The sequence below is a fragment of the Ictidomys tridecemlineatus genome, chromosome 4 (genome assembly GCF_052094955.1).
Source record: "Ictidomys tridecemlineatus isolate mIctTri1 chromosome 4, mIctTri1.hap1, whole genome shotgun sequence".
NCBI classification, from domain to species: domain Eukaryota; kingdom Metazoa; phylum Chordata; class Mammalia; order Rodentia; family Sciuridae; genus Ictidomys; species Ictidomys tridecemlineatus.
The window spans coordinates 113,128,330-113,156,193 of NC_135480.1; the positions used below are offsets into that span (position 1 = coordinate 113,128,330).

At 37.6% G+C, this 27,864-nt stretch overlaps 2 protein-coding genes across 4 annotated transcripts in view; one reads left to right on the top strand and one right to left on the bottom strand.

Annotated features, from left to right (window-relative positions):
• Positions 1 to 784: 784 nt before the first annotated feature.
• Positions 785 to 3,670, bottom strand: LOC144376701 (uncharacterized). The gene is made up of 4 exons (XM_078044962.1): positions 3,647 to 3,670; positions 2,930 to 3,390; positions 2,748 to 2,825; positions 785 to 971 (listed from the first exon to the last, which is right to left on the bottom strand). Exons 1-4 carry the CDS (start codon positions 3,668 to 3,670, stop codon positions 806 to 808), a joined length of 729 nt encoding a protein of 242 aa, XP_077901088.1. The 3' UTR covers positions 785 to 805.
• Positions 2,997 to 27,864, top strand: part of Tmem45b (transmembrane protein 45B) — a 41,425-nt gene continuing 16,557 nt past the window's right edge. The window contains exon 1 of one of the 3 annotated variants that reach the window (XM_078047329.1): positions 2,997 to 3,131. The gene's annotated coding sequence lies outside the window, so the exon portion shown is untranslated. Of the gene's footprint in view, positions 3,132 to 3,181; positions 3,340 to 3,613; positions 3,745 to 27,864 lie in introns of those variants that run through there. The other 2 variants (XM_040285552.2, XM_078047328.1) reach the window with 2 other exon arrangements.

The following is a 27,864-nucleotide window of genomic DNA, read 5'->3' on the forward strand; positions in this document are numbered from 1 at the left end:
AATCTCAATCTCTGTATGGTAAAGTAAAAAGTTATAAAATGCCATTTAAAAAGATTTTGAGGAAACTAAACTTACTTTAAAAGCTTGAGAAAGGAAGAAAGAAGAAAAAAGGTATTTGTACATGGCAGATTGAGACAAAGCTAGAGGTCAGTTTTTCCCATGACAGGTAAGAACCATATGTTGAATTGGACAACCTACCAGGCACGGTCCTTAAGCCACATTGCTTGTTGTTTAATTAATCAGAAGGGGGGAGATGCTGAGGGCCATTGCCAAGGAGGAAGGATGCATCGAAATTTCCTTGCCAGCGTACCCCATGTTAAATGGACTTGCCTTGGAAATTCGCTGTGACCTTGCATGTGTGTTTGAGAAAGGTGACCCTGCTCAAGGACGAGGGTGGATTCACGTTTAGGGTGAATCCTGCAGGTTTTAGGAAGTATCCTGGTTTAGGATAATTTGGGTTTAGGGCGTTCCCAGTTTAAGACAATTTGGGTTTAGGGTGTTCCCAGTTTAAGACAATCTGGGTTTAGGGCAGTTCCAGGTTTAAGGTCATTCCTGCTGGGAATAGGGCGTATCCTGCTGCCTGAGTTCCCATTGAGTTCTCCTGGAATTGAGAAAGTATTTGGGACGTGAATTGGGCGGCAGAACTGGGATTTCCCCAGAACGTGTTTGTACAGGGCCCATGTGAGTTCGGGAATAAAGAATTGCTGTTTAAATCTACAAGGTGTGAGTGGCTCATGATCTTGTGCCCAGCCAGACTGCGGCACTAAATTATTTAAGATGTGGATTTAGCTTCATGTAACAAATTTTATTCTTTGTGGAACAGTTTGGAGGTAGACATTATAGGACTAATGCAGAGGCTATTGCATGAGATCATCCAATAATCCAGTCTTCTTTCATCCACATATTTTACCATTGGTCCATAATGGTTAGCCACCGTGGTCCAAGATTGGCTCAGCACCATGCCCATATCCCTATCATGAGAGTAGAAGGGGAGAAGATGAGCACATTCCCTTTCTTTCAGGACACCCACCACAGTATCCTACCTCCCTTTTCCTTTTAGCCCATTAGTCTGAATTTAGTTATCTAACCTCTTCTAGCTAAAAGCCTGGCTGGGAAAATAGTCCTTATTTGGTCATGTGCCCAACTAGTAACATGATGGCCAAAGAGAGATTGAATAATGAGCAATGATCTTCCAAAAGAACAGTCAATTATACTGGGGACTTTATGAACTAAAGCATTTCCTATTAAATTAAAAGTTGTTTACCAAGGTCTTCATAAAAAACTGTCTCTAGACACAACTTTGTTTGAATTTTATATTAAAATAGCTTGATAATAATGATTAGCTGGTATTATATTATTTTATAGTTGATTTAATAGTAATTTACCTTTTGTCAGCTACTTACTTGAAGCTGTTTGATTTGGGTTATTTTTACATATCATGTTAAAGATAGTCAAATTTATATTTTAAGTGGTTTATCCTAATACCACAATATTATAATTTGAGGCAGAAATTATTTTCTTAGTTCTAATTTTTTCCACCTTAAGAAGCATCTCTATCCACCAGTAACTATACAATTAAGACGTCACACATTTGTTTCATAATCCTAGCCTATGAGAAACATAAAACATTAGTAAAGAGAAAGACCATAGAAGAGATCTGGTGTCAGAGAATAGCCTTGTCCAGGATGACACACACACAGGACTCAAGCATATTATTCATTTCAAAATCCATAGGCATGAGCAAGTATCAGAGTTAAGCCTGGCACTTACATCAGTTTGGAAACAGATTTAATCACCATGTCTCATCTTGGCATATTCCACCCAGGGATTTTAAAATAGATGAAAGGGTTGAGCCTTGGATGTTTGTCACCTTGGGAGAGGCTGTTCTCTGTCAGGCATCCCTCCTATGCCCTTTCTCTCCAGGAATTCAAATGATGCTCTTCTGAGAATCTCCTGGCTCTGGCACATCATGCATCTCAGATGTACGGTTTCATTATTCTTTTAACCAAAATCGCACAACTTCCTAGTCATTATCTTCTCCCATGAGATCCCATTCATTCTATTTTACAGAGGAAAGATCTGCTACAGGAAATGCTCCATGGTGTCTTTCTTTACTTTATAGAAAAGAAAAGTTATTTGGTCAAAAGTGGCACTTGAGCAGGGCACGGTGGCACACGCCTGTAATCCCAGTGGCTCTGGAGGCTTAGGCAGGCAAGTCAAGCCAGGCTCAACAAAAAGCCAGGCGCTAAGCAGATCAATGAGACCTTGTCTCTAAATAAAATACAAAATAGGGTTAGGGATGTGCCTTTGTGATCCAGTGCTCCCGAGTTCAATCCCTGGTACCACCTCCTCCCCACCAAAAAAAAAAAAAAAAAAAAAACAACCAAGTAGCATTGTTCTACTCTGCTCTTGTACATCCTTTGCCTTGCTCTACAAACAAAACACAAACATTAGTTTCCACAAAGCCCTCAACAATGGAATAAACTGGAAGGCATTTTAGAACTCTAGATCTGTGGTTCTGGACCCTGACTTTTTAGTATCACCTGAGAAGTTTTTAATAGACCTCTACTAGCATTCCTCCCAGGGGGACTTATCCGTTGGTGTGAGATAGAGACTTAGCTCTCTCATTCTTTTATGTCCTCAGGAGGGGAGGAGCAGCAGAGCGTTGCAGAGGGAGGTTAATCTCTTAGTTCCAGATGCTACAAAGATTCGCAGCATCTTATAACTACAAAGAAAGTCGTGCTTACCTTCGTAGAAAGCAAGCTCCTCCCAGGGCAGAAACTCTGTCCCCTTGGAGCACACAGAACTGTGTCCGTCTGTCAGATCTGTTGTTAGATGAGCACGTGGCAGATTTGTTGAATGAATTAATGAATGGAGTGAATGAAAGAGCGAACTATGTGACACTCAAAAGTTAACTATCAAGTTTTACCCAGAAAAAGAAACTTGATTCTGGCTTCCAGTGTGTTTGCAGTGGTTGCTTGTCCTGAGAAGCTGGCTTCCATACCCGCTGAGTTCTCGCTGTGTCTCAGGCTTTGTGATTCTTTTGCCTTGTAGAAGGTTACAGTCGGACACAGTCCTCCCAGGAACCCGCTCCTGGTGAAACACCTTAGGGAATACCTTCGGACCAGATGGTAAGAAGGAACCGAGGAAAGTGCAGTTCCGGCGACTGCAGGTCCTTTGAGCTGGCAGGTGCGGGGAAGGGCGATCAAAGGTGGAGAGAGCCCACTTCCGCGGGCGGGGCCCACAGCTGGCCGCCGGCTCCTGCACCTGCTCCGCCACCTGCCGCTGCACTTGGCTTGCGGGCGCTGGCCGCGGACGCTTCTGAGGAGCTGAGCTCAGGTCAGACTTCCGTTGAGGGCAGGGAGCTCCCACTGTGAAGAGGGGCTTGGACTGGGATGAGGGTTACGGACGGGAGCTCGGGAGTAGGTCAAGAAACGCGGAAAGGAGCTCAGGGAGGGGAAAGAGCCCCCTGGGAAGGGCACTGGGACCGAGAAGTGCTCTCAAATTTGGAGAGGTCTTGGACTAGGAAGGGGCGCTGGGAAGGGGAGGAGGACTCAACTCGACTACGGGAGGGGCGGGAGGATGTTGGTGTCGCTGAGGCCGAACTGAGAGCCCCTCGGGGCTGGGAAGTTTCCAGAGGTCCCACCTGTGCTCCGCGCCTTGGTCGCATTGCCAGCCCTGAAATGAATATCACTCAGGGTCCCCCAACGAATCAGGTGGACTACGCTGCGTGGTGAGAGGAAGGTATGAAGCCCCTGGCATCCATCCTGTCCCAGAGGGTCGCTCAGAGGTCACCCTGCCCACAGTGATGACAGGCACCTGGGCCAAGGGACCTGGAGCTGTTTTTAGTCAGCCCTTTTAGCTGTGGGAACTTGTATCCAACGGCCACTCCTTGTTAGCCAGGATCTACTAATACTTGAAACAGACACTGTCCTTAGTCCCGGAAGTCTGGTATCTAATAATACAGGGTGATGGATAAAGTTCTTCCAGCCGCTATTATAGAGCAGTAGGTAGAAAAGCTGTCTGGAGCAGAGGGTGAATTTAACCGTGGAGGAGAGGTTTGCGTGGAGAACACTCTCTGGGTCCAGAAGGATGAGGTAGCACCGAACGAAAGAAAGATTTTTGGCTGAACGAAAGGTTCAGCCAGCGAACCTAGCGCTTTATGAAATAGAAGCTATTTTTTACATTTTAGGGCACGTCTTTCTCCTAAAACTCACAAAAATGGCCATATCCTTTACATTCTGGTTGGTACCTGCCATTTTCTTCCTCTCCCCCCAAAACTTCCGAAATTGGCCTCCCAGGCATCTAATTGGCTCTTCCAAGTGGCACAGTCTTCTAAACCTAAAGGCTTACACCATTTTATCAGTAATTATTTTAATTAATAGTATGGTTTATTGCCCATAAGACACGTGTGCTTATTTAACCAATTGTGCTCTATATTTAGCAGAATCTGGGTATTGCACCTGCGTGCAGAGACTGAAGTGGTAAAGCACAGTACACACAGTGAAACATAGATGGGGGGCCCAGAGCCACTTCAGACTTGGCTCTTCATGAGTAAGTTTCTTGGCTTAATAACAAACAGGGTGATCACTCTCTGTTCCTACAGTTTCTAGACAATATGTGGAATTGATATTAAGGCGTTATTGAATATGGCCCCTTGCTTTTACCAGAGGGAGTGCCTTAGATAAGTAGAGGGTGAGACATTATCTCATTATTTTTTTGGTATTATAGGAGCCAAGCATTCAATTTCCTTCTTTCTAAAGAGCTTGATTTCCTCTCATTTCTTCTGTGGAAGATGGAAATAGAAGCACTACTTACTTTTCCTCAAGCCACACATTTTTCCTTATATTCTGTGGGTCCCAGCCCCATCCTTCTGCTGGATGTTGGTTGTGATGACTGAGGTGAAGCTATTAAATCTCACAAGTGGCAACAATTATTCCATTTGGAGTCTCTCTCTGCTATATCCTTAGTTATGACTCTGGCTTAATTGAACTTTGAGACAGGATTTGACGAGAGCTGGAGAGAAAAAGAGGCAAAGAGGAAGATTTCCATTTCTTATCTCTTCACCACTTCAAGATAACAGTGGCTGCCATCCTTAATTGTTCAAACTACAGACGTTGTCTATATTGGGTATAATCAAAGGACTGTCTCTTCCTCAAATGCATTTGCTTGTTGAAAATGGATGAGGGCAGTTTTATCCTATGTAAAGCCACTCCCATGGCCAAAGTCCCTGCTATTACAAAGGTTTTTAACTGTAAAAAGCTGAAAACTGAGGTATCAAATAGGTGCATACATAGACACAGTTTATATCTATATGTTTCTACAGGCAGGTCATAAGATAAATACTAGATTATTCACATATTAGACCATACTGAATATGAACAATTAGAGACCCCAGGTAAGTACTTAATCCCCACACTTCATTTAATTTTTTAAAAATTTGTGTGTGAGTGGATAAGTGGGTTAGCATGTGTGTGTGTGTGTGTGTGTGTGTTGCTAGGGGTTGAACATAGGGCCCCCCCCAAAGTTACATCCTTAACCCCAACTTTTCTTTTCTTTTTTTTTTTTTTTTTTTTTTTGTGGTGCTGGAGACCAAACCCAGGGCTTCAGCATGCCAAGCAAAGGCTCTATGACTGAACTACATACCCAGCTTTTTTACTTGAAATCTTAGCTTCCTCCCTTTTAAGAGCCAGCACTCTTCCCCAAAACCTTCACTGGAACTAGAAACAAACAAAAAGAGATCACTTAAATTTTAGCTGTTTTTTGTTTCTTTTTACCTATTCTCTTGTATAAAAATTAGATAGACACAAGGCCCATTATTGGGGAGGCTAGAAAGTCAAAAGATCTATCAGCCACCTACATGTGATGCATATTGAGGCCACAATCTTTCCCTTGCTAGAATCTAGATGTTATAAGCCATTATCAGTATCTTTCTGGTAGTCAAATCATAATGAGGCTTTCAGTATGCAAAGTGATTTCTATAAGCAGCCCTGTAAGAGCAAACAGAGGCATTGTGTATGTGGCCCAGGGCTGTCAAGTTTATTAAATAGCTGAGCCAGGACCCCAACTAGAATTTCTTCCAGAATACCACTGCTCCCACTAGGGTATTTTTGTTGTCAATGTTTGCTGTTTGTCTAATTTTGTGATGGGGATTTGTGATTTGTTTCTCAACATTTAATATATTCTCTGACTTGAATTTAGAGCCTAAATTTAGAGACACTTTGGTTCATTTCATGCCCATCTTTGTTCAATGTAATCACAAAATATCTTAGAACTAGGTATACTTAAAGACTATCAAGTAAAAAAAAAAATTTTTTTTTCAAAAGGTGATTCCAGAAAAATTAGTAAGTACTCCATGTTGCTTTGTTAGGGACAAAGGAGGCAAGGCCCCGAAGATAGCAGGAAACAGTTTTATTTGGCAGCAGTCAGGTTCACAGCTTTTGCTGTAATCAATTAGTCCCCTGAACCCTGAGTTCAGGTAGTTTTAGAGTTTTATACCCAGCATGTGAGAGGAGGGGCTCGGAAGTTCACAGTCTACAGAAGTTCAAATAAAAACAGCTTTTTCTTTCACTGTTTTGGGCAAGTTAACACTTCAAGGACAACACCTGAAAAAGGGAGAGCTTCTTCTCCCCTTTTTTTTCTACCCCTGCCAGCTGTTACCGTGGATCCCAATTATAACTTATCTTAAAAATATAGACATCACTGTGAAGCTCCAGCTCAAGGCCAGAGGCCTTATTTGCACATTTCTACAAACTACTATACTGGGATATGTTTGTGAAAAACTAGTAAGGGGTGTCCAGCACCTGGAGTGCTGGTATCTTCTCGGCCAGTGGCCAAGTAAAACAGGGCAACACAAAAATAGGAAGTTTATCTACATTGAACTCTTTTGCAGAGACTCTTTTGCTGACAGTCCTAAAATCAGTTTGGGTGAAGATTTCTGGAGAAGCCCAATTAAGTCTTTTTTGTGGAGAAAGGGGGTGCCAATTCAGCTTCCCAAAATCTAATTCGCTAAAAAGTTACAGGTAAAATCTAGGTCTCCCAGAATTCATATTATTCCTCTTTCTGGCATGTGGTCCCTTGGGAATATAAACCAAGTAACTATTTTGATTCACTCTATTGATTTAAAGTCTATTGGTTTGAGCCATAGTCTTCCTGAATCCCATGCTCCTTGACTTATGATGGAGTTATGTCATCATGAACACCTTGTAAATTGAAAAATATCATGAGTCTAAAATGTGTTTACTGGGCTGGGGATATAGCTCAGTTGGCAGAATGCTTGCCTTGCATGCACAAAGCCCTGGGTTCAATCCCTAGCACCATATACACAAAAAAAATTTTTTTAAACGCATTTACTACACATAACTTCCAAACATCCTAGTTTAGCAACACAGAACAATGTAGAGCATGGTTGTTTCCTTTTATGATCGTGTAGCTGACAGGGAGCTGTGATTGGCTGCCACTGCCTGGCATCAAACAAGAAGATCATATTGTATATGACTAGTCCAGGGCAGATTAAATTAAAGAACTGAAGTATGGTTTTTACTGAATGTGTCTGACTTTTGCTCCATCAGAAAGCTAAAAAAATACTAAATTAAACTATCATAAATTAGGGACATTCCCTACCTATAGATCCTTCCAACTGTTTTGTGGTCTGTGAAGTAAAAGCACCTTGTCTGTGTGGCCTCCTAAGTGATTCCTAGCACAGTGCCCACTAATAGGCACTCAATAAAACATGTTGAATACATGTAAAATAAACATTTGAACAAGTATGAGATGGCACTAGAATTTCATTTAGTTATAAGAAATAGAAAATCCTTCTACAACTGGTTTAAACAAGCAAAGAGGTTTTTTTTTTCTTTTTTTCTTTTTCTTTTTTTTTTTCCCCCACCCTCATGTAACTAGAGATCTGGATGTGAGAAGTTGGGAGCTAGAAAAGGTATTCCAGAATGTCATCCAGAATAGTTTCCTTCTTTCTTCTTTAACCATTGTTCTTTGTATGTAGCTTTCATGCTTGTCTCACTGGAGAGCTTAGCCTGCATAACAGCAGAAAGAAGGGCAGAAAGCAAGGCACCAGATGAGTTGGTCCTTTTAATATTAATTATTGTTATTAATTAATATCTTTCCTGGAAACTCCACCCAGTAGAATTCTTATATTTTATAGACTGAAACTATGTCACATAGCCACTCCAACTGGAAGGGAAGCTGGGAAAATCTACTGTTTGGCTTGGTTGTGTCATCAGTACAGCAAAACTGGAATTCTGTCAATAAGGAAGAGGGAAATGCATATTGGGAGTGAACAACTAGCGGTATCACCATAATATACTTTATGAGTCAGAGACTCCTTGTTTCTAAATGAGTCATTTGGTTGGTTTGATTTTTGTTTGTTTCATAAAAAAGCAATAGATAATGCAGTGAGACTAGGGGAACTTTTTAAAATTGTAGAATCTGAGGTCTACCCCCAAGAAATGCTGACTACAGTCAGACCTCCATTTCTCAGGTTCCCCATGTACAGATAAAACCAACCACAGATCAAAGGTATTATAAATATACAGCAGAGTGGGATAGAGTTCACCTGTAATCCCAGTCTCTCCTCAGGCTGAGACAGGAAGGTTCTAAGTTAAAAACCATCTTGGGCAATTTAATGAGATCCTGTCTCAAAATGAAAAGGGCTGAGGATGTAACTCAATGGTAAAGCACTGGATACCTGGATTCAATCCCCAGCATTGCAAAAAAATTATGTATCTATTATATATTACATATAATACATAATATATATATTTATACAATTTTTAAAAGTTCCTCTAATATTATATTATATATATAATATTATATATAGTATCATATGTATACACACCATACACATAGTATTATACATATTGAACTGTTGTACAGGCTTTTTTTCCATTTCATTTTTCCCTGAACAAAACAGTATAACAATTATGTGCATACTATTTGTATTGTATTAGGTTTTTAAGTAGTCTAAATATACAGGAAGATGTGTATAGGTTAGACATTTTCTTCAGTTGCATAGGGTTTTGAATACCCATCACCAATTCTTGCTTAAAGTTTGACAGAATAAATAACTCTCCAATAAACATCAAGTAATCAAAGTAATCAATCACTCTGATTTTTTCTCTTGAAAACATCCCCAGTCAGTCCTCTATTCTCAGAGACTGGTTATTCTCGGGCTCCTAGTTATACTGCACTTCCCCTTACTGCCATGCTGGGAATCATGCTGAATTCCCATTTCTTAGATACCAATTCTTTGGTTTTACTGAAACATAGCTTTCTGATAAACAGCATATGGAGGCAGAGGCACATTTACCAAGGAACTGAAAAAGCTCATGGAGCCCCTAAGAATACTGTGAATTGCTTCCAGTTGCCCAGTGAAAGAGAAAACTAGGTTGCCATAAAGAAGCATTTTAGATAAATTTTCTAAAGAGATATTAAAAAGAAAGATGGTCCTAGTTTGTTGTGATTTATTTTCTCATTCTACATAAATATTCACTTTTATTCCTAATTTTATATTTGTAATTTTAAGTCTTTTTTTAAAGAAGTTTCCCAAATCATATGAGTCTCAGTCTCCCAAAGACCCAGCTGCTTTTTGAGACCTTGCACATTTAAGATGCCACTTTGCTTTCTTCACACTGGATTAATGGTTTGGGGTATTAATTGGAAATAATTCTCCTTCCAAATTTTGAGTACATTTCTCCATTTTCTTCCACTTTATTGGGATGCTATTGAGAAATTGATGCCATTCTAATTCTAGATCCCTTGGACTTTGTTTGAATTCTGGAATTTTGTAGGATTTCCTTTTCTTTATTCCTCATATTCTGGTATTTAGTGATGCTGTTATTTGGTGTTGGGGCTTTTTTTTTCCATTGGTCTAGTTACTTTATAAGCATTTTCTCTTAAAATTATATTCTTCAGTCCTGAGTGGTTTTTTTCTCTCATAATTTTTTCTGTTATCTCTTTCTGAAGCTTACATTACTTAGATATTGGATCTTTGATATTTTCTATTTAAAAAAAATATGTCTTATATTTCACTTCTAATAGAACTTCTAGTCTATTAAACTTTACTTTCCTACCATGATATTTTTAATTCCCAAGAGCTTTCATTGGTGGGGGAGGAGAGTACTCAATTTTCTTTTTATAGCATCCTGTTCTTATTTCACAAATATAGTATCATCTCTTTTTTTATCTGAGAATTTTAGCTCTGTATTTTTTAAACATTTTAAGAGATTTTTTTTCAGTTACCTACAAAGTGTGTGGTTTCTTTCAAATACTTTTTTGGACATTGATAGACCTTTATTTAATTAATTAATTTATTTATTTATGCAGTGCTGAGAATCAAACCTAGTGCCTCACACATGCAAGTGCTCTATCACTGAATCACAACCCCAGCCCCATGTGTGTTTATTTTTAAAGTGACCTTTTCTATAATTTTTGGTTCTTCATTTCACATTGCAAGCTTTATTAAAATAATCATGGTTGAGAATAATGTACATGGTCTATGAACTTGGCTTGTAGATTGGTGGACTTCATGTGGTGTAATTAGACACAGCAGGGTTTTGGATGGCTTAACACTAAATGTCTCTAGCAACTCTTTAATGTAATCAGTTTTTAGTAGAAAAATCCCATCTCTAGCAGTTATTCCTGTTTGAGAAAAGGCCATTAATAACTTAAATTTATTTATTATGTAATCTACTTAATAGTAGATTACATAATAAATAAATATTAATAGTGAGGTGTTACCTTACTATAGCAAATGTCTGAGATAATCAACTTGGGATAAGTTTATTTTGGCTCATAGATTCAGAGGTTTCATTCTGCTTAGTTGCTTTGGGCCTGTGGCAGCAAATCATGGTCAGAGCAAAACTACTTTCTTAATAGCTAAGATGTGACAGGGGCTGGGCTTCCACAATTCTCCTCAAGGGCACACCTCCAGTAACCTAAAGACCTCCCACTAGGCCCCACCTCTTAGGTTCCACTACCTTCAGTAGCACCAAGTTGGGGACCAAGCCTTGAACACACAGGCATTTAAGGAACATTCCAGACCCAAACTATAGCAAGTGAATAAGTAGTATTCCACTACTCAAAACTGAAGTTTTGTCTTAACTCTTTTTCCACTTTAATGTTACTATGAACCCAGGGTTGTTTTACCACCAAACTACATCCCCATCCCTTTTTATTCTTTATTTTAAGATAGGATCTCAATTTGCCTCAGTCACATGAGTCGCTGGGATTACAGGCATTGAAAAATACAAATAAAAAGCCCCAAGATTTTAAGGCAATGAGAGCTCTTTGAACACATGTACAACTAATTATTTTGTAATAACCATTTGCAAGATATTTACTACCCACTTACAATGATGTACTTATTAATCCTGAATAAATTAGGGCCTTCAGGGATACTCGTCATCATGTCAAGCTGTTTAGAAGAAAATTCAGGGCTGGGGATGTGGCTCAAAGTGGTAGCACGCTCGCCTGGCATGCGTGCGGCCCGGGTTCAATCCTCAGCACCACATACCAACAAAGATGTTGTGTCCGCCGAAAACTAAAAAATAAATATTAAAAATTTCTCTCTCTCTCTCCTCTCTCACTCTCTCTTTAAAAAAAAAAGAAGAAAATTCAATTAAGATGGAAAAGTACAATATCATAGCATTTCTCTCTAAGAGATTATATTGGGAAAAAATACTTTCCTAATACTTCTAGAGAATGTCTTGGCAATAGAATTTAGGAAAGAATTTCTGCATTTTCTGAAGGTAAAGATAACTCTCCAAATCTGTACCACTTCTTCCTCTGTGCATTCTGACATGTGATCATTAATTATAGAACAGCTATATCACTGTTTATGCTGGTAAAGTTTTCAGCCTGTGAAGGGACCAGATAATATGTACTATAGGAACAATTCCTTGCTTTGCTTTCAAAGACCTCTTAATTGGAAAGCATGTCATTAGTTACTAGATTTTCTACTATGGATTTTACCTTCTTGGGCATCTTCAAAGAGGACTATAAACTCCTGGAAATTCCAGCCCCTGGTGTTGTTATCTCTGTTCCTCAACTGTATACATTAAAGCCTTATTCGTAACAGGCACTCAATAAATACTAAACTAAATTGACCCTATTATTCATTTTAAACTAGCCATTCCTATTTGTCCCTTGCTATTTCCTGTGTCTTTTATATCTTTTTACTTCACGTCCCCTCACTTGCTGCCTCAAATTTGATGGCATGTAACAGCCACAAAAGATTTGGAAGATCTTAAGCTAGTAGGACTCTAAGTAGAATTTCTAGGGATGAAACTGTCATCACCTTACTGAATTCATAATTATTTCTCAGGTTCTCACCAAACATGTTCCTTCATTAAGCACAATTCTATTGAGACTCTTTTCTTTCCTCTGCTTACAAGCCTTAACTATAATATTTCCTTCCACTCTCTTTGATTCAAACTATCTCTTTGATCTGTCATACTATTATTTTTCTTTCTCTTCCCCCTACCTTTACCTGCCATCTTGTTTATCTCGTACAAAGCACAATATTGCTCTAATTTCAGAATAGTTAACCCTGCTAACCATGAAAACACCTTTTCAGATCTAACTCAGACTCAGGATGAAAGTCCACTCTTCTGAATATTCCTGAGACCATTTCTGCCTTGGTCTCACTGGGGTTGTTTAATTTATATGGTCTGGGTATAGTGCTTCTCAGTCATTGCCACTAAGAACTGTGAACATGGAGGCTTGGCTGAGAACAGCCTGGCATAAACCAAAATACCTCTCTTCTTCTCTCCACCCCTCCCCTCTCCTTTCCTCCCCTTCTCTCCCCTCTCTCTCCTCTTCTTTCCTCTCCCTCCCTCTCTTTTACTTAAGATTGAATCTAGGAGTACTTTACCACTGAGCTACATCACTAGTTCTTTTTTATTCTTTGAGATAGAGTCTTGCTTTTAAGTTGAGGGGAGAGGGGCTAACCTATACACAAGTCTATGGAGGAATAGTACTAAATGATCAAAGGATTCATCTAGCTCTACAGATTATATAAGTTAAAATTCTCAGATAAAAAAAGAAATGATACCATATTTGTGAAATAAGAACAGGATATAAGAAGAGAAATTTTAGAATTGAGTACTCTCCTCCCTACCAATTAAAGCTCTTGGGAATTAAAAATACGATGATAGAAAAGTAAAAGTTTAATAGAAATACTGGAAATATTAGAAGTATTAGAAGTATCAGAAGTAAAATATGATACATTTTTTAAAATAGAGAATATCTGAGATCCAATATCTAAGTAATATAAGCTTCAGAAAGAAATAACAGAGGAAATTATATAAGAGGGGAAAAACACTCAGGACTGAAGAATATAATCTTAAGATAGAAAATGCTTATAAAAGTAACTAGAACATTGAAAAAAAAGCCCCAACACCAAATAACAACATCATGAAATACCAGAATATGAAGAATAAAGAAAAAGAAATCCTACAAAATACATAATTTTAATATGACATTTGTCTGTCTTCCATTACTATAACAAAATAGCTGAAGCTGGGAAAGAAATTAGGTCTAAGAGTTGGGAATATAGCTCATCTGGTAGAACACTTTCCTAGCATATGCAAGGCCCTGGATTCAATTCCCAGCACCACAAAAAGTAAAGAGGTCTATTTAGCCCAAAATTCTGGAGGTTAAGGTCATGGTGCCAGCGTGGCTCTAGTCAGGACTCCAATGACAGGACAGGAAACCAGAGCGTGAGAAGGGCCCAGTAACAACAAGCCACTGGGCCCAACCCCTGAAAGTTCTCACCACTCTTAACATAGCCACACCGAGGACCAATCTCCCCATGTGTGAACCCTTGAGGGACACCAAAACCCTTGGGGGACCCAAACCATATCCATGACATAATACATAGAAAGTGATAAAAATCAAGGTATGTACAAGGTACAGAGGTGGGTCATATGCCAAGTCTGGAGGTCCACAGAGGACTTTCTAGAGGACATAAAGCCTGAGTACTGGAAACTGGATGAAAGTACCTCAGGTCGACAGAAATTTTAAAAAGGTAAATAAGGTGGAGGAAAGACATGAGCAGAGATACCCTGTAAGGTTCATGATGGGGAGAAATGGGAGTTGAGGCTGAGGAAGTGTCCTGGACATATGCAATGCAAAGGGATGTGGGCTGCCTCCTGTGGTGGTTAGACAATGGAATATTTTACATTCTATAGTAGCAAATTCACATTGTAGATGATCACTGACAACAGGGTGGAAGGAGGACTTGGGGACAATAAGACCAGAGGCATCGTAGTAGTTCAGGCAAAAGACAGGAGAGCCTAAATTAGATAATTGTTGTAGAAATAAAAAGGAAAAAGATAATTCTAGAGTATTTGGAGAAATGAAATAAGCAAAATTTTGAGTGTATGGGGAACTGGGACCCTGTGGGGAATAGTGAGGGAAGAAGAGGAGACCAGGATGATTCTCAGGAATGTGGTTTTATGTGATGTTAAGCCATCCTGAGTTTGGTATATGGGAAGAGAAGCCAATTAATGGGGAAGGAAGATGGTAAGTTCAGTTTGGGCCCTGTTGACTTTGAAGGGTCTAAGAAACATCTATGTGTTAGTGTCTGTCTAGAAGCAGGTAGTTGGATATATAAGTTTGAAAATTAGGGATGAAGTCAGGTCTAGAGACACAGTTATGGGAGACACTGGTGTGCAAGTGGTACTTAATCTACGGCTATGAGTTCTTGCGTGGAGAAGAGGAAATGGAAGTAAGATAATGCACATGATAAGAAGGATTGTTGGGTAAAGTAGCAGGCCTAGCTAGCACCCACCTTGTTTACTAATGTAAGTGCTAAACAAGTTCACTGATAATAGATGTAAAAGGAAGGAAGAGAGAGAGGAGGAAAGAAAGGGGGAAAAGGAGGGGAGGAGGAAGGAAGGAGTGAATGTGCCTGAACTCTTTTCTAAGAATTGAAGAAGGCAGAGAGCCCATTCTTAGAGATATGTTTCTCAATGGCCTGGCATCTTAGAAATTTTACTCAAGGACTTCAGAGAGATCTTTGATTAGCATTGCTCTTAAGTCTCCAGAAAAAGAATTCTAAACTAAATGTATCTTTGGCTAAGCCAAGTGGGAGATACTGTTAATTACTAAAAAATATGTAATTTTTTCTGATTGTTCGAAAAACAAGCAACTGGTCAGTCTCCGAGAAAGGAAACCCTTTTCTAATGTACACTACTGACATGTCAACTGCAATGCAGTGTGGTAGGTGATGTGTATAACCTGCACTTGACTCTCCCCTCGTCACAGCTGAACTTGCTCTAATTCCTACACTTCATTTTTGTGATATATTAATAAGGGGACTTTAGAACTAGAAAGGGCCATGGAAATTTTTTCTTCCAAACTACCCATTTTAAAAAATAATAATTATGCTGCAAAGGTTGTGTCTCACTAAAGGTCAAAAAGAGTTCACAATAGAACTTGGGCTAGAAAACAGATCTTATTACCAGAAGACAGTGTTCTTTTTAGATGATGACAAACAATGGAATTTAGCCCAGCTTTGTTTTTCAGTCCATAATTTAGGATTCCAATAAGATTGCTTAATTTTCACAACAGTTTGAAAGCAGCAAGGAATGGCCTAGATCAAGCACCACCCTCTTTATGAGTCTTCAGATTCTCCTATGAGTTATGCATTCTATTCTATGTGCCCAAGGATTGCTATAAGTAAATCTCACGACATTCAATCTCTGACAATTATACAGTTCTCTATTAGATCATGAAAAACTTTTTTTTTTTGTACCAGGAATTGAACTCAGTGCCACTTCACCACTGAGCCATATCCCTAGCCATTTTTATTTTTTATTTTGAGATAAGGTCTCCATAAGTTGCTTAGGGCCTTGCTAATTTGCTGAGGCTGGCCTTGAACTTCCAATCCTCCTGCCTCAGCCTTCCAGTTCACTGAGATTGCAGATGTGCACTACTGAGCCCGTTTTATAAACTTCTTGAGGGTAGGGTTACTTCTTATTCATTTTATTATTTTCTTGCAACCAGTATAATCAGGTATTTAATTAGAGAGAGAAAGAGAACAGGGCTGAGGCTATCTTGTACTTATATAACAACTGTTGCTCATGGTAGTTTTATTCCATATCATAGTGAAGTCATGCCCAAGCAAGGTTCAACCTTTTATTCTGGTCTTTTATTCTGACCTACTTAAGCTACTGAACAGGGCTATCTATGCCTTAGATGAAGTTCAGGACCATGACCACAGTCACATCATCCTCTGAGCAAGAGAAGACTTTCAACACTAAATTTAGGCTTCAAATGCATTCTGTTACTAAGCAGCTGGTAGAACAGGAAAAGGTATTCACCTTACTATTTTCAAGGTAACAAAAAGCTGAGTCAGGTGAGGTTGACTGTGTTCCAAAGTAAACTCAAACAGAAACCATCTGAGTGTTCCTGCTAGAAAGGACAAACTTGGAAAGTATAAAAACCATACTCTGCAGCAAAGTAATATGCTATGATTGCCACATAACCTGCTTTAGCACTAACCAACACATATCCCATTCCTACCAAAAACCCCTGCCCCCTCCAGGATTAGGTGATGTCAAATAGTCATTTTTTGCTCTCCTGAGGTCAGTGACTAAAAAGCAAAGGACAGTAGTCTAACTTAAACAAGTATACTTCTCTGAGAATTCCAGGCTTCTTCCCCATTAACACCAGGACTAGGTACAGAAAAGAAATTCCCACTTATAAAAAGGTCAGCTGTTAGATATTTTCAGTTAATCCTTACAAGATCCCATGAAGGTAAGTATTAATGTCCCTGTTTTAGAAAAACAAGTATGAGATTCAGGGAGGTTAGGGAACCAAGATTTTACCAGCAGAAATGACAAAACTAGAATTAAAATTAGGTTCGACACTCCGTGGGTTGATATTCTATTATATGACTATATTCCCCCCTAAAGGAAAATTTAGGAACCCAGTTTCCTTTAGGAAAATCTAGGAAACAGAATGTACCTGTACTAAAATAATACTTGATTTAACTCTTTTCTAACTCAGCCTTCCATGGGTCCAGGTGTGAATTGGTTATATCTTTCTCCAGAGACTCTTAGACAAATAGGACCCTAAGATCTGATAGATTTGACTTTTAAGTATATTCTTTTGGTCAGTTCTAATCCAACACAATTTTAAGATATAACATATAGGTAGGCCCATGGAGGATGATACAAGGTTTTTCTCAGTAAGGAAAGCAAAGTGTTATGTAAAGAAAATAGGTAATATTATCTACCCAACTCTACCGCAATTGTCTCTAGCCTTTATATGTTATTTGCTCTTCCTGGCACTCCACCCACACTGCCTAACTACACTTGCTTGTTTTTCAAGGAAGCTTTCATGACACTTTCCTGTAATCTTTGTGCTAGTTCTCCCAACTGAATAGGAGCCCTCCCTCTGTTTTCATAACATTCAACAGACTCTACTAAAGTATTCATTATATATGTCATAATAGTTTATTAATTTAAGCATGTTAAAGACAAGTTCATTCTTTGAAGATTCATGAAATCTACTTTCAAGAGTGGAAGGGTAGATAAGGTGCCAATATAATTCACTGAGTGGGGGGTAGAAGATAAAAGAACAGTCTTTCAACAAATGGGTGAGACACTTGATATTCATCAGTAAAAGAATGAAGTTTAATCCCTACCTCACATTGTATATAAAAGTTCATTCAAAATGGATCATTGACATAAATATAAGAGAGCTAGGGCTGGGGTTGTATCTCAGTGATACAGTGCTTGCCTCGCATGCCTGAGGCACTAGGTTAAATCCTCAGCACCACATAAAAATAAATAAATAAAATAAAAATACTGTGTCCATCTACAACTGAAAAAAATATTTTAAAAAATATATAAGAGAGCTAAAACTATAAACTCTTAGAAGAAAACATGGGAATAAATTTTCACGACCTTTGGTTAAGTAATGGTTTCTTGGATGTGATACCAAAAGCATAAACAAAAGAAAAAAAACAGATAAATTGAATTTCATCAAAATTAAACATTTCTGTGCTTCAGGAACTATCAAGAAAGTAAAAAGACAATTGATGCTGGAGGTGGTTATCCACACCTGTAATCCCAGCAGCTTAGGAGGCTGAGGCAGGAGGGTTATGAGTTCAAAGCCAGCCTCAGCAATGATGAGGCACTAAGCAACTGAGACCCTGTCTCTACATAAAATACAAAATAGGCTCAGTGGCCGAGTGCCTCTGAGTTCAATCCTCAGTACCCCCCGAAAAAAAAAAAAAAAGACAATTCATGCAATGAGAAAATATTTTGCAAATAATTTATCTGATAAGGGACTTGTATCTAGAATATGTAGAGAACTATTACAACTCAACAAGAAGACAAATGACTCAATTTAAAATGGGGGCAATAAACTTAAATAGGTATTTCTCCAAAGAAGATATGGAAAAGCTCTATAAGCACACTTAAAGGATGACCAACATCACTAATCATTAGGGAAACAAAACAATCAGATTCGACTTCATACCCTCTAGGATGATTAAGATTAAAAAAAAATACAAGACATAAATGCTGGCAAGAATGTAGAGAAAACATCATACGTTGCGGTGTGTAAAATGGGATTGGAAAATGGTACAGCCACTCTTGAAAAGTCTGGCAGTTCCTCAAAATGTTAAACTCTGAGTTACCATTGGCCTAATAGTACTACATAGATACCCATGAGAAATAAAACACATGAATACACAGAAATATGCACATAACATCATTATTCATAACATATGTTCACATATAAAGAGGTTCCTATTCAGCTAGGGAAAAATAGGACAAAGATTATAGGAAAATGTTATGAAAGCTTCCTTGAAAAACAAGCAAGTGTAGTTAGGCAGTGTGAGTGGAGTGCCAGGAAGAGCAAATAACATATATAAAGGCTGTTCACATATAAATATGCACATATCATCATTATTTATAACAACCCAAATATTCATCAACAGATAAATGGATAAAATTATAATATATCCATACAATGCAATATTATTAATAAAAAGGAATAAATCATTGATGCACGCTAAAATATGGATGAACCACATAAGAAGTATGTTGAATAAAAGACACTACATGTTGTGTGATTCCATATGATTGCATTTATATGAGATGTCTAGAATGGGAAAATCCACAGACAGTAAGCATACTAGTGATTTTCAAAGGCTGGAGGGTTGGTAGGAATGGGAAAATGACTGCTAATGTATAAGAGATTTCTTTTTGTTTTGGCAAAAAATGTCCTAAATTGTTCTGTTGAAATCTTAGTTTAAAATTAGATAATGGTAATGATTGTACAACTGTGACTATACCGAAAACACTAAACTGTACACTTAAAAGATTGAATTTTATGGCATATGAATTATATGTCAATAAGAGTGATACTTTGCACTAATGAATATTATCAATGCCATTACTGCAAGAGTAGGTTTATTACCAAGGGAATGGGTTCCTTATAAAAGGATGGCTATATTGTCCTCCTGCTTGCTCTTTTTTTCTTTCACTTTGTCTTTGTCCTTCCACTCTCTGTCATAGGATAACACAGCAATAATGCCTTTGCCAAATGCCAGCACTTTGATACTGAACTCCCCATCCTTCAAGAGTGGGAACCAAAAATTTCTGTTCATTGGGTAATTTTTAATGTCTTGCCTCAGGTGTTCTGTATCGAAACACAAAATGGACTAAGGTAATTATGGACAGAATGTTGGCAGAAATACTAATGTTAAAGGTACTTCTACTGATATCTTGAATAGAAATGAGTAATGTATTATTGGAAACTGGACTAAAGTTGAGCCTTGTTTAAAGTGTCAAAGAATTTGGTTGAATTACAGTCTAGTGTTGTAGAAAGTAGAACTCATATGTAACAAACCTGAATATTTAGCAAACAAGATATCCAAGCTAAGTGTTGAAGATAATGGTCTGCTTTCTCTTAGCTGCTTATAGTAAAATATAAGAGGAGAAAGATAAGCTGAAGAGGGAATTTTTAATGAAAAATGAACCAAAACTTGAAGATTTGGAAAATTCTCAGCCTATTCATATGGCAAATATATATATGTATATGTATATATATATATATATATATATATATATATAGAGAGAGAGAGAGAGAGAGAGAGAGAGAGAGAGCAAATTCTGAAGCGAATATCAAGGGTGTGGCTGGATATCTAAAAAGATTGCCAATGTGATTCATGGTTACAATCAACTTTGTCAGCAAAAATCAGTTACCGGATATGTGGAAGACCCTCTTATCTAATTCTAATGGGTTAGACCTCTGTGCATTGTATGGGAGGATAGGTTAGTTTATTTTCTATTGCTATAATGGAATACCTGAGTTTAGGTAATTTTTAAAGAAGAGGTTTATTTTGGTTCACAGTTCTGAAGGCTGGGAAGCCCAAGATTAGGTAGCCACATGTGGTGAGAGCATGATGTGGCTTCACAGATTTGGCAGAAAAGTAGAAGGGCAAGCAGGTACATTAAAGGGGTAATAACCATTCATGAAAACGGATCAAGTCCCTCAAGAACAGGTTGCTATAAAGCAAGTCTGCCCCTTGTGCTTTCAAGCTTGCACTCACTTTTCCTTTCTGCCTTCCACTATGGGATGATGCAGGCCAAAGGCTGTCATCACATGCTAATGTCTTTTTTTTTATTGGTTGTTCAAAACATTACAAAGCTCATGACATATCATCTTTCATACATTTGACTCAAGTGGGTTATGAACTTCCATTTTTACCCCAAATACAAATTGCAGAATCACATCGGTTACACATTCACATTTTTACATAATGGCATATTAGTGACTGTTGTATTCTGCTACCTTTCCTATCCCCTACTATCCCCCCTCCCCTCTCCACCCATCATCCCTCTCTACCTCATCTGCTGTTGCTCAATTCTCTCCCTTGTTTCCCCCCCTTTCCCCTCACAACCTCTTATATGTAATTTTGTGTAACATTGAGGGTTTCCTACCGTTTCCATACGATTTCCCTTCTCTCTCCCTTTCTCTCCCCCCACGAGTCTCTGTTTAATGTTAATCTTTTCCTCATGCTCTTCCTCCCTGTTCTGTTCTTAGTTTCTCTCTTTATATCAAAGAAGACATTTGGCATTTGTTTTTTAAGGATTGGCTAGCTTCACTTAGCATAATCTGCTCTAATGCCATCCATTTCCCTGCAAATTCCATGATTTTGTCATTTTTTAATGCTGCGTAATACTCCATTGTGTATAAATGCCACATTTTTTAATCCATTCATCTATTGAAAGGCATCTAGGTTGGTTCCACAGTCTAGCTATTGTAAATTGTGCTGCTATGATCATTGATGTGGCAGTATCCCTATAGTATGCTCTTTTAAGATCCTCAGGGAATAGTCTGAGAAGGGCGATAGCTGGGTCAAATGGAGGATCCATTCCCAGCTTTCCCAGGAATCTCCATACTGCTTTCCAAATTGGCCTCACCAATTTGCAGTCCCACCAGCAATGTACAAGTGTACCTTTTTCCCCACATCCTCACCAGCACTTGTTATTGTTTGATTTCATAATGGCTGCCAATCTTACTGGAGTAAGATGGTATCTTAGTGTGATTTTGATTTGCATTTCTCTGACTGCTAGAGATGGTGAGCATTTTTTCATGTACTTGTTGATTGATTGTATATCCTGAGAAGGGTCCTTGGCCCATTTATTGATTGGGTTATTTGTTATCTTATTGTTTAATTTTTTGAGTTCTTTGTATATTCTGGATACTAGAGCTCTATCTGAAGTGTGAGGGGTAAAAATTTGTTCCCAGGATGTAGGCTCTCTATTTACCTCTTATTGTTTCTCTTGCTGAGAAAAAACTTTTTAGTTTGAGTAAGTCCCATTTGTTGATTCTTGTTATTAACTCTTGGGCTATGGGCGTCCTATTAAGAAATTTGGAGCCCTACCCCACAATATGTAGATCAGAGCCAACTTTTTCTTCTATCAGGCGCAGAGTCTCTGATTTGATATCAAGCTCTTTGATCCATTTTGAGTTAACTTTCATGCATGGTGAGAGAAAGGGGTTCAGCTTCATTTTATTGCATATAGATTTCCAGTTTTCCTAGCACCATTTGTTGAAGATGCTATCCTTCCTCCATTGCATGCTTTTAGCCCCTTTATCAAATATAAGAAAGTTGTAATTTTGTGGATTGGTCTCTGTGTCCTCTATTCTGTACCATTGGTCCACCTGCCTGTTTTGGTACCAGTACCATGCTGTTTTTGTTACTATTGCTCTGTAGTACAGTTTGAAATCTGGTATGGCTATACCTCCAGATTCATACTTCCTGCTTAGAATTGCTTTTGCTATTCTGGGTCTTTTGTTTTTCCATATGAATTTCATGATTGCTTTATCTATTTCTTCAAGAAATGCCATTGGGATTTTGATTGGCATCGCATTAAACCTGTAGAGAACTTTGGGTAATATCGCCATTTTGATGATGTTAGTTCTGTCTATCCATGAACAGGGTACATTTTTCCATCTTCTAAGATCTTCTTCTCTCTCTCTCTTTAGGGTTCTGTAGTTTTCATTGTATAAATCTTTCACCTCTTTTTTTAGGTTGATTCCCAAGTATCTTATTTTCTTTGAGGATATTGTGAATGGAGTGGTTTTCCTCATTTCCATTTCAGAAGTTTTGTTGCTGATATACAGGAATGCCTTAGATTTATGCGTGTTGATTTTATATCCTGCCACTTTGCTGAATTCATTTATTAACTCTAGCAGTTTCTTTGTAGACCCTTTTGGGTCTGTTAGATATATTATCATATCATCCACAAATAGTGATAATTTAAGTTCTTCTTTTCCTATTTTTATGCCTTTAATTTCTTTTGTCTGTCTAATTGCTCTGGCTAGTATTTCAAGAACTAAATTGAATAGAAGTGGTGATAGAGGGCATCCCTGTCTTGTTCCAGATTTTAGAGGGAATGCCTTCAGTTTTTCTCCATTTAGGATGATGCTAGCCTGAGGTTTAGCATATATAGCTTTTACAATGTTGAGGTAAGTTCCTGTTATCCCTAGTTTTTCTAGTGTTTTGAACATAAAGGGATGTTGTACTTTGTCAAATGCTTTTTCTGCATCTATCGAGATGATCATATGGTTCTTATTTTTAAGTCTATTGATGTGGTGAATAGCATTTATTGATTTCCATATATTGAACCAGCCTTGCATTCCAGGGATGAATCCTACTTGATCATGGTGCACATTTTTGATATGCTTTTGTATTTGATTCGCCAGGATTTTATTGAGAATTTTTGCATCCAAGTTCACTAGAGATATTGGTCTGTAGTTTTCTTTCTTTGAAGTGTCTTTGGTTTCGGGATCAGGGTGATGTTGGCCTCATAGAATGAATTTGGAAGAGCTCCTTCTTTTTCTATTTCTTGAAATAGCTTGAAAAGTATTGGTATTAATTCTTCTTTGAAGGTTTTGTAGAACTCCGCTGTATACCCATCCGGTCCAGGGCTTTTCTTGGTTGGTAGTCTTTTGATGGCTTCTTCTATTTGTTCCTTTGTTATTGGTCTGTTTAAATTGTGTGTGTCTTCCTGACTCAATCTGGGCAGATCGTATGACTTAAGAAATTTATCGATATCTTCACTATCTTCTATTTTATTGGAATATAGGGTTTCAAAATACTTCCTAATTATCATCTGTATTTCTGTAGTGTCTGTGGTGATATTGCCTTTTTCATCCTGTATGTTAGTAATTTGAGTTCTCTCTCTTCTTCTCTTTGTTAGTATGACTAAGGGCCTGTCAATCTTATTTATTTTTTCAAAGAACCAACTTTTAGTTTTATCAATTTTTTCAATGTTTTTTTTTGTTTCAATTTCATTGATTTCTGCTCTGATTTTAATTATTTCTTGTCTTCTACTACATTTGCTATTGTTTTGCTCTTCCTTTTCTAGGGTTTTGAGGTGTAGTGTGAGTTCATTTATTTGTTGGTTTTTTCTTTTTTTGAGGAAAGAACTCCAGGAAATGAATTTCCCTCTTAAAACTGCTTTCATTGTGTCCCATAGATTCTGGTATGTTGTGTCTGTATTGCCATTTATCTCTAAGAATTTTTTTATTTCCTCCTCTATGTCTTCTGTAACCCATTGATCATTCAGTAACATATTGTTCATTTTCCATGTGATGTAGGATTTTTCCTTCTTTTATCACTGATTTCCAGTTTCATTCCATTATGATCAGATATGGTGCATGGTATTATCTCCACACCTTTATATTTACTAAGAGTTGCCCTATGGCATAATATATGGTCTGTCTTTGAGTAGGATCCATGTGCTGCTGAGAAGAACGTGTATCCACTTGATGATGGTTGATATATTCTATATATGTCAGTTAAGTCTAGGTTATTGATTGTGTTATTGAATTCTATAGTTTCTTTGTTCAGCTTTTGTCTAGAGGATCTAATGGCAAGAGCAGTGTGTTGAAGTCACCCATAATTATTGTGTTGTGGTCTATTTGTCTCTTGAACTTGAGGAGAGTTTAAGAACATTGCAGCACCTTGTTAGGTGCATACTAATTGATAATTGTTATGTCTTGTTGGTGGATGGTTCCTTTTAACAGTATATAGTGTCCTTCCTTATCCCTTTTGATTAACTTAGGTTTGAAGTTGATTTTATTCGATATGAGTATGGCCACTCCTGCTTGCTTTTGAGGGCCATGTGAGTGGTATGATTTTTCCCAACCTTTCCTATCATATGAGTCTCCTGAAGGCAGCATATTGTTGGATTTGTTTTTTTAATCCAGGTTACTAGCCTATGTCTCTTGATTGGTGAATTTAGGCCATTAACATTTAAGGTTACAATTGAAATGTGGTTTGTACTTCCAGTCATGTTTATTTATTTATTTATTTTAGTTTGGCTAGTTTTTCCTCTTTGGTTATTTTTCTCCCCCTTTACTGAGATACCTCCCACTGTTAGTTTTGGGCACTATTTTTCAATTCCTCTTCTTGTAGTATTTTGTTCAAAATGCTTTGCAGTGCTGGTTTTCTGGCTGTGAATTCTTTTAGCTTTTGCTTATCGTGAAATATTTTAATTTCATTGTCAAATCTGAAGCTTAATTTTGCTGGGTACGGTATTCTTGATTGGAATCCATTATTTTTCAGCATTTGACATACATTGTTCCAGGATCTTCTCGCTTTCAAAGTCTGTGATGAAAAATCAGTCGTTAACCTAATTGGTTTACCCCTGAATGTAATCTGCCTCCATTCTCTCATAGCTTTTAATATTCTCTCCTTGTTCTGTATGTTGTCTATCTTCATAATTATATGTCTTGGAGTTGTTCTATTATGGTTTTGAATGTTTGGGGTCCTGTAGGCTTCCAGGATTTGGCAATCCATTCCATCTTTCATCTCTGGGAAGTTTTCTAGAATTATTTCATTTAATATGTTGTCCATTCCTTTGGTTTGAACCTCTGTACCTTCTTCTATCCCGATGACTCTCAAGTTTTTTTTTATGACATCCCATATCTCTTGAATAAATTGCTCATGACATTTAAGCATCCTTTCTGTGTTGACTATATTCTTTTCAAGTTGATAAACTTTGTCTTCATTATCTGATGTTCTGACTTCTACTTGATCTAGTCTATTTGTAATATTCTTGTTTGAGTTTTTAATTTGGTTTATAGTTTCCTGCATTTCTAGGATTACCGTTTGATTTTTTTGTAGAGAGATTTAAAAAAAAATCAAACATGCTAATGTCTTGAGATTGACTTTCCCAGCCTCCAGAACTGTGAGCCAAATAAATTTGTATTGTTCATAAATTATCCAGTCTGTGGTGTTGTTATAGCAAAGGAAAACAGATTAAGACCTGTAGATTTTAATTTAATTGCATCTTGAAAGATACTACATAAATTCAGCCACATTTGGGGTACCAAGAGTTAGGAACTCAATATCTGAATTTGGATTATAATTTCTGTCATTCTTATGACACCATAAGAAGTGTTTTGGTTCATTTTTCATTAAAAATTTCCTCTTCACTTTATTAAATCCATCGCCTCTGGATTTAATCTCTGGATTTAATAAAGATTTTCTATACTTTTTTTCCATACATTTTTTCTTAACTACATAAGCTTGAGTATTTTACCCCATAACATGTTAACCTAGTATATAATTCAGAATGTTAGGTTATGCTGGATCAAAAGTAGCCCACAGTTTTCTAGGTCATTATAACTTTTGTTTCTCTCATGCCATGTATTCATCATGGTTTCCTTGGTGTTCTGCTCCATGTTTTGTCCCTCTGGAATGTGGACTGTATGAGCAGCTACCCTAGTGAACACTGACAATCAGTGTGGTAGAGAGAAGAGTGTTCCAGGGAGTCTTGTATTGACAATTACATGCTTCAGTCCAAGATAACATGTGACAGGTCTACTGAAAGCTCAGTGGCCATACTTAAGGCCCAACACCCCCACTGACCAACCATAGGGGCCAGAAAGTATAATCATACCAAATCCTGGAAAACAAGACGACTCAAGTACCATTAAATACCTTCTATACTCTTCCATATTGCTTTCTTGCTCATATAATCTCTCACACACACATCCTATATATACATATATAGGATGTGCCATAATGTCATATATATATATAAATATATATACACATATGTAATACATATAATATATATGTAATATTACACATAAATATATACTTAATATTATGTATATATGAAGCACTGTTGTTTCATAAAATAGGATCAACAGTATTTTTTTTTTTTTGTAGTGGGGATTAAATCCAGAGGTGCTTTACACTGAGCATATCCCAGCGCTTTTTCACTTTTTATTTTTATTCTTGCTAAGTTGGTTAGGGCCTAAGTTGCTGAGACTGGCCTTGAACTTGTAATCCTCATGAATCAGCCTCCCAAGTTTCTAGAATTACAGGCATGAGCCACTGAACTGGGCCATAGTAGTTATTTTTATCTTGCTTGTCTCAGCCAAGAATACCTTGTGGGAAACTGTCCAAGATAGGTATACATCTAACTTATTCTTTTCAATGGTTATATAATATTATATGATGATGATGATAATATATAATTTATTTAGTCAAAAGTATGTTTAGAACCAAGTAGTTGTCCAGGCTCTTTGTGATATTTGATAGTCTACACATTTTGTACTCTGTCACCATAAATTGAAATAATTTGGCTTCACCTGTTTCCCTTGCAATGCAAGTCAAGTCCCTAGTTCTCAAGTGCAGTTCTTCCCTTTTTCTAATACTCCCACTCATATAAACATATCTCTTCCTACTGTCCTCCTCTAAAATAAGCATAAAATCCTGCTTTACTTCTTTAAAGCACTATATCAACATGTTTTATTTTCAAATAATAGGAAAATGGCAGCAACCATAACTTCTCCTTTCCTCCATATACCATTTCCTCTTCTATGCTTCTCCTTCCCAGTTGTTTTTTTATTTGTTCTTTCTAGATAGATACAACAGTAGAGTGTATTTTGACATATCATACTTACATAGAATAAGGACAGCTTGTTCCAATTGGGATCCCATTATTATGGTTGTGCATGACGTGGGGTTATGTTGGTCGTGTATTTATATATAAGGATAGGAAAGATATGTCTCATTCATTCTAATGTCCTTTCTATTCCCATCCCTTCTTCCTTCCCTTCATTCCCCTTTGATAGTCCAGTGAACTTCTAATTTTCCCCTCTCTTGTTGTGGGTTAACATCCACATATCAAAGAGAATTCCTCCCTTTGGTTTTTTGGGACTGGCTTACTTCACTTGGCATGATATTCTCCAGTTCCATACATTTACCAGCAAATGCCATAATTTCATTCTTCTTTATGGCTGAATAATATTCCATTGTGTATATATACCACAGTTTCTTTATACATTCATCTG

Bases quoted from the DNA above. Each gene is read 5' to 3' on its own strand.
- LOC144376701 (XM_078044962.1), bottom strand. From the start codon at position 3,670: ATGCGACCAAGGCGCGGAGCACAG. The intron at 2,826-2,929 runs GTAAAACTTGAT...ATCTAACAACAG, and splicing joins AATCAAGTTTCTTTTTCTGG to ATCTGACAGACGGACACAGT. The intron at 972-2,747 runs GTAAGCACGACT...CTCTCATGATAG, and splicing joins GGAGCTTGCTTTCTACGAAG to GGATATGGGCATGGTGCTGA.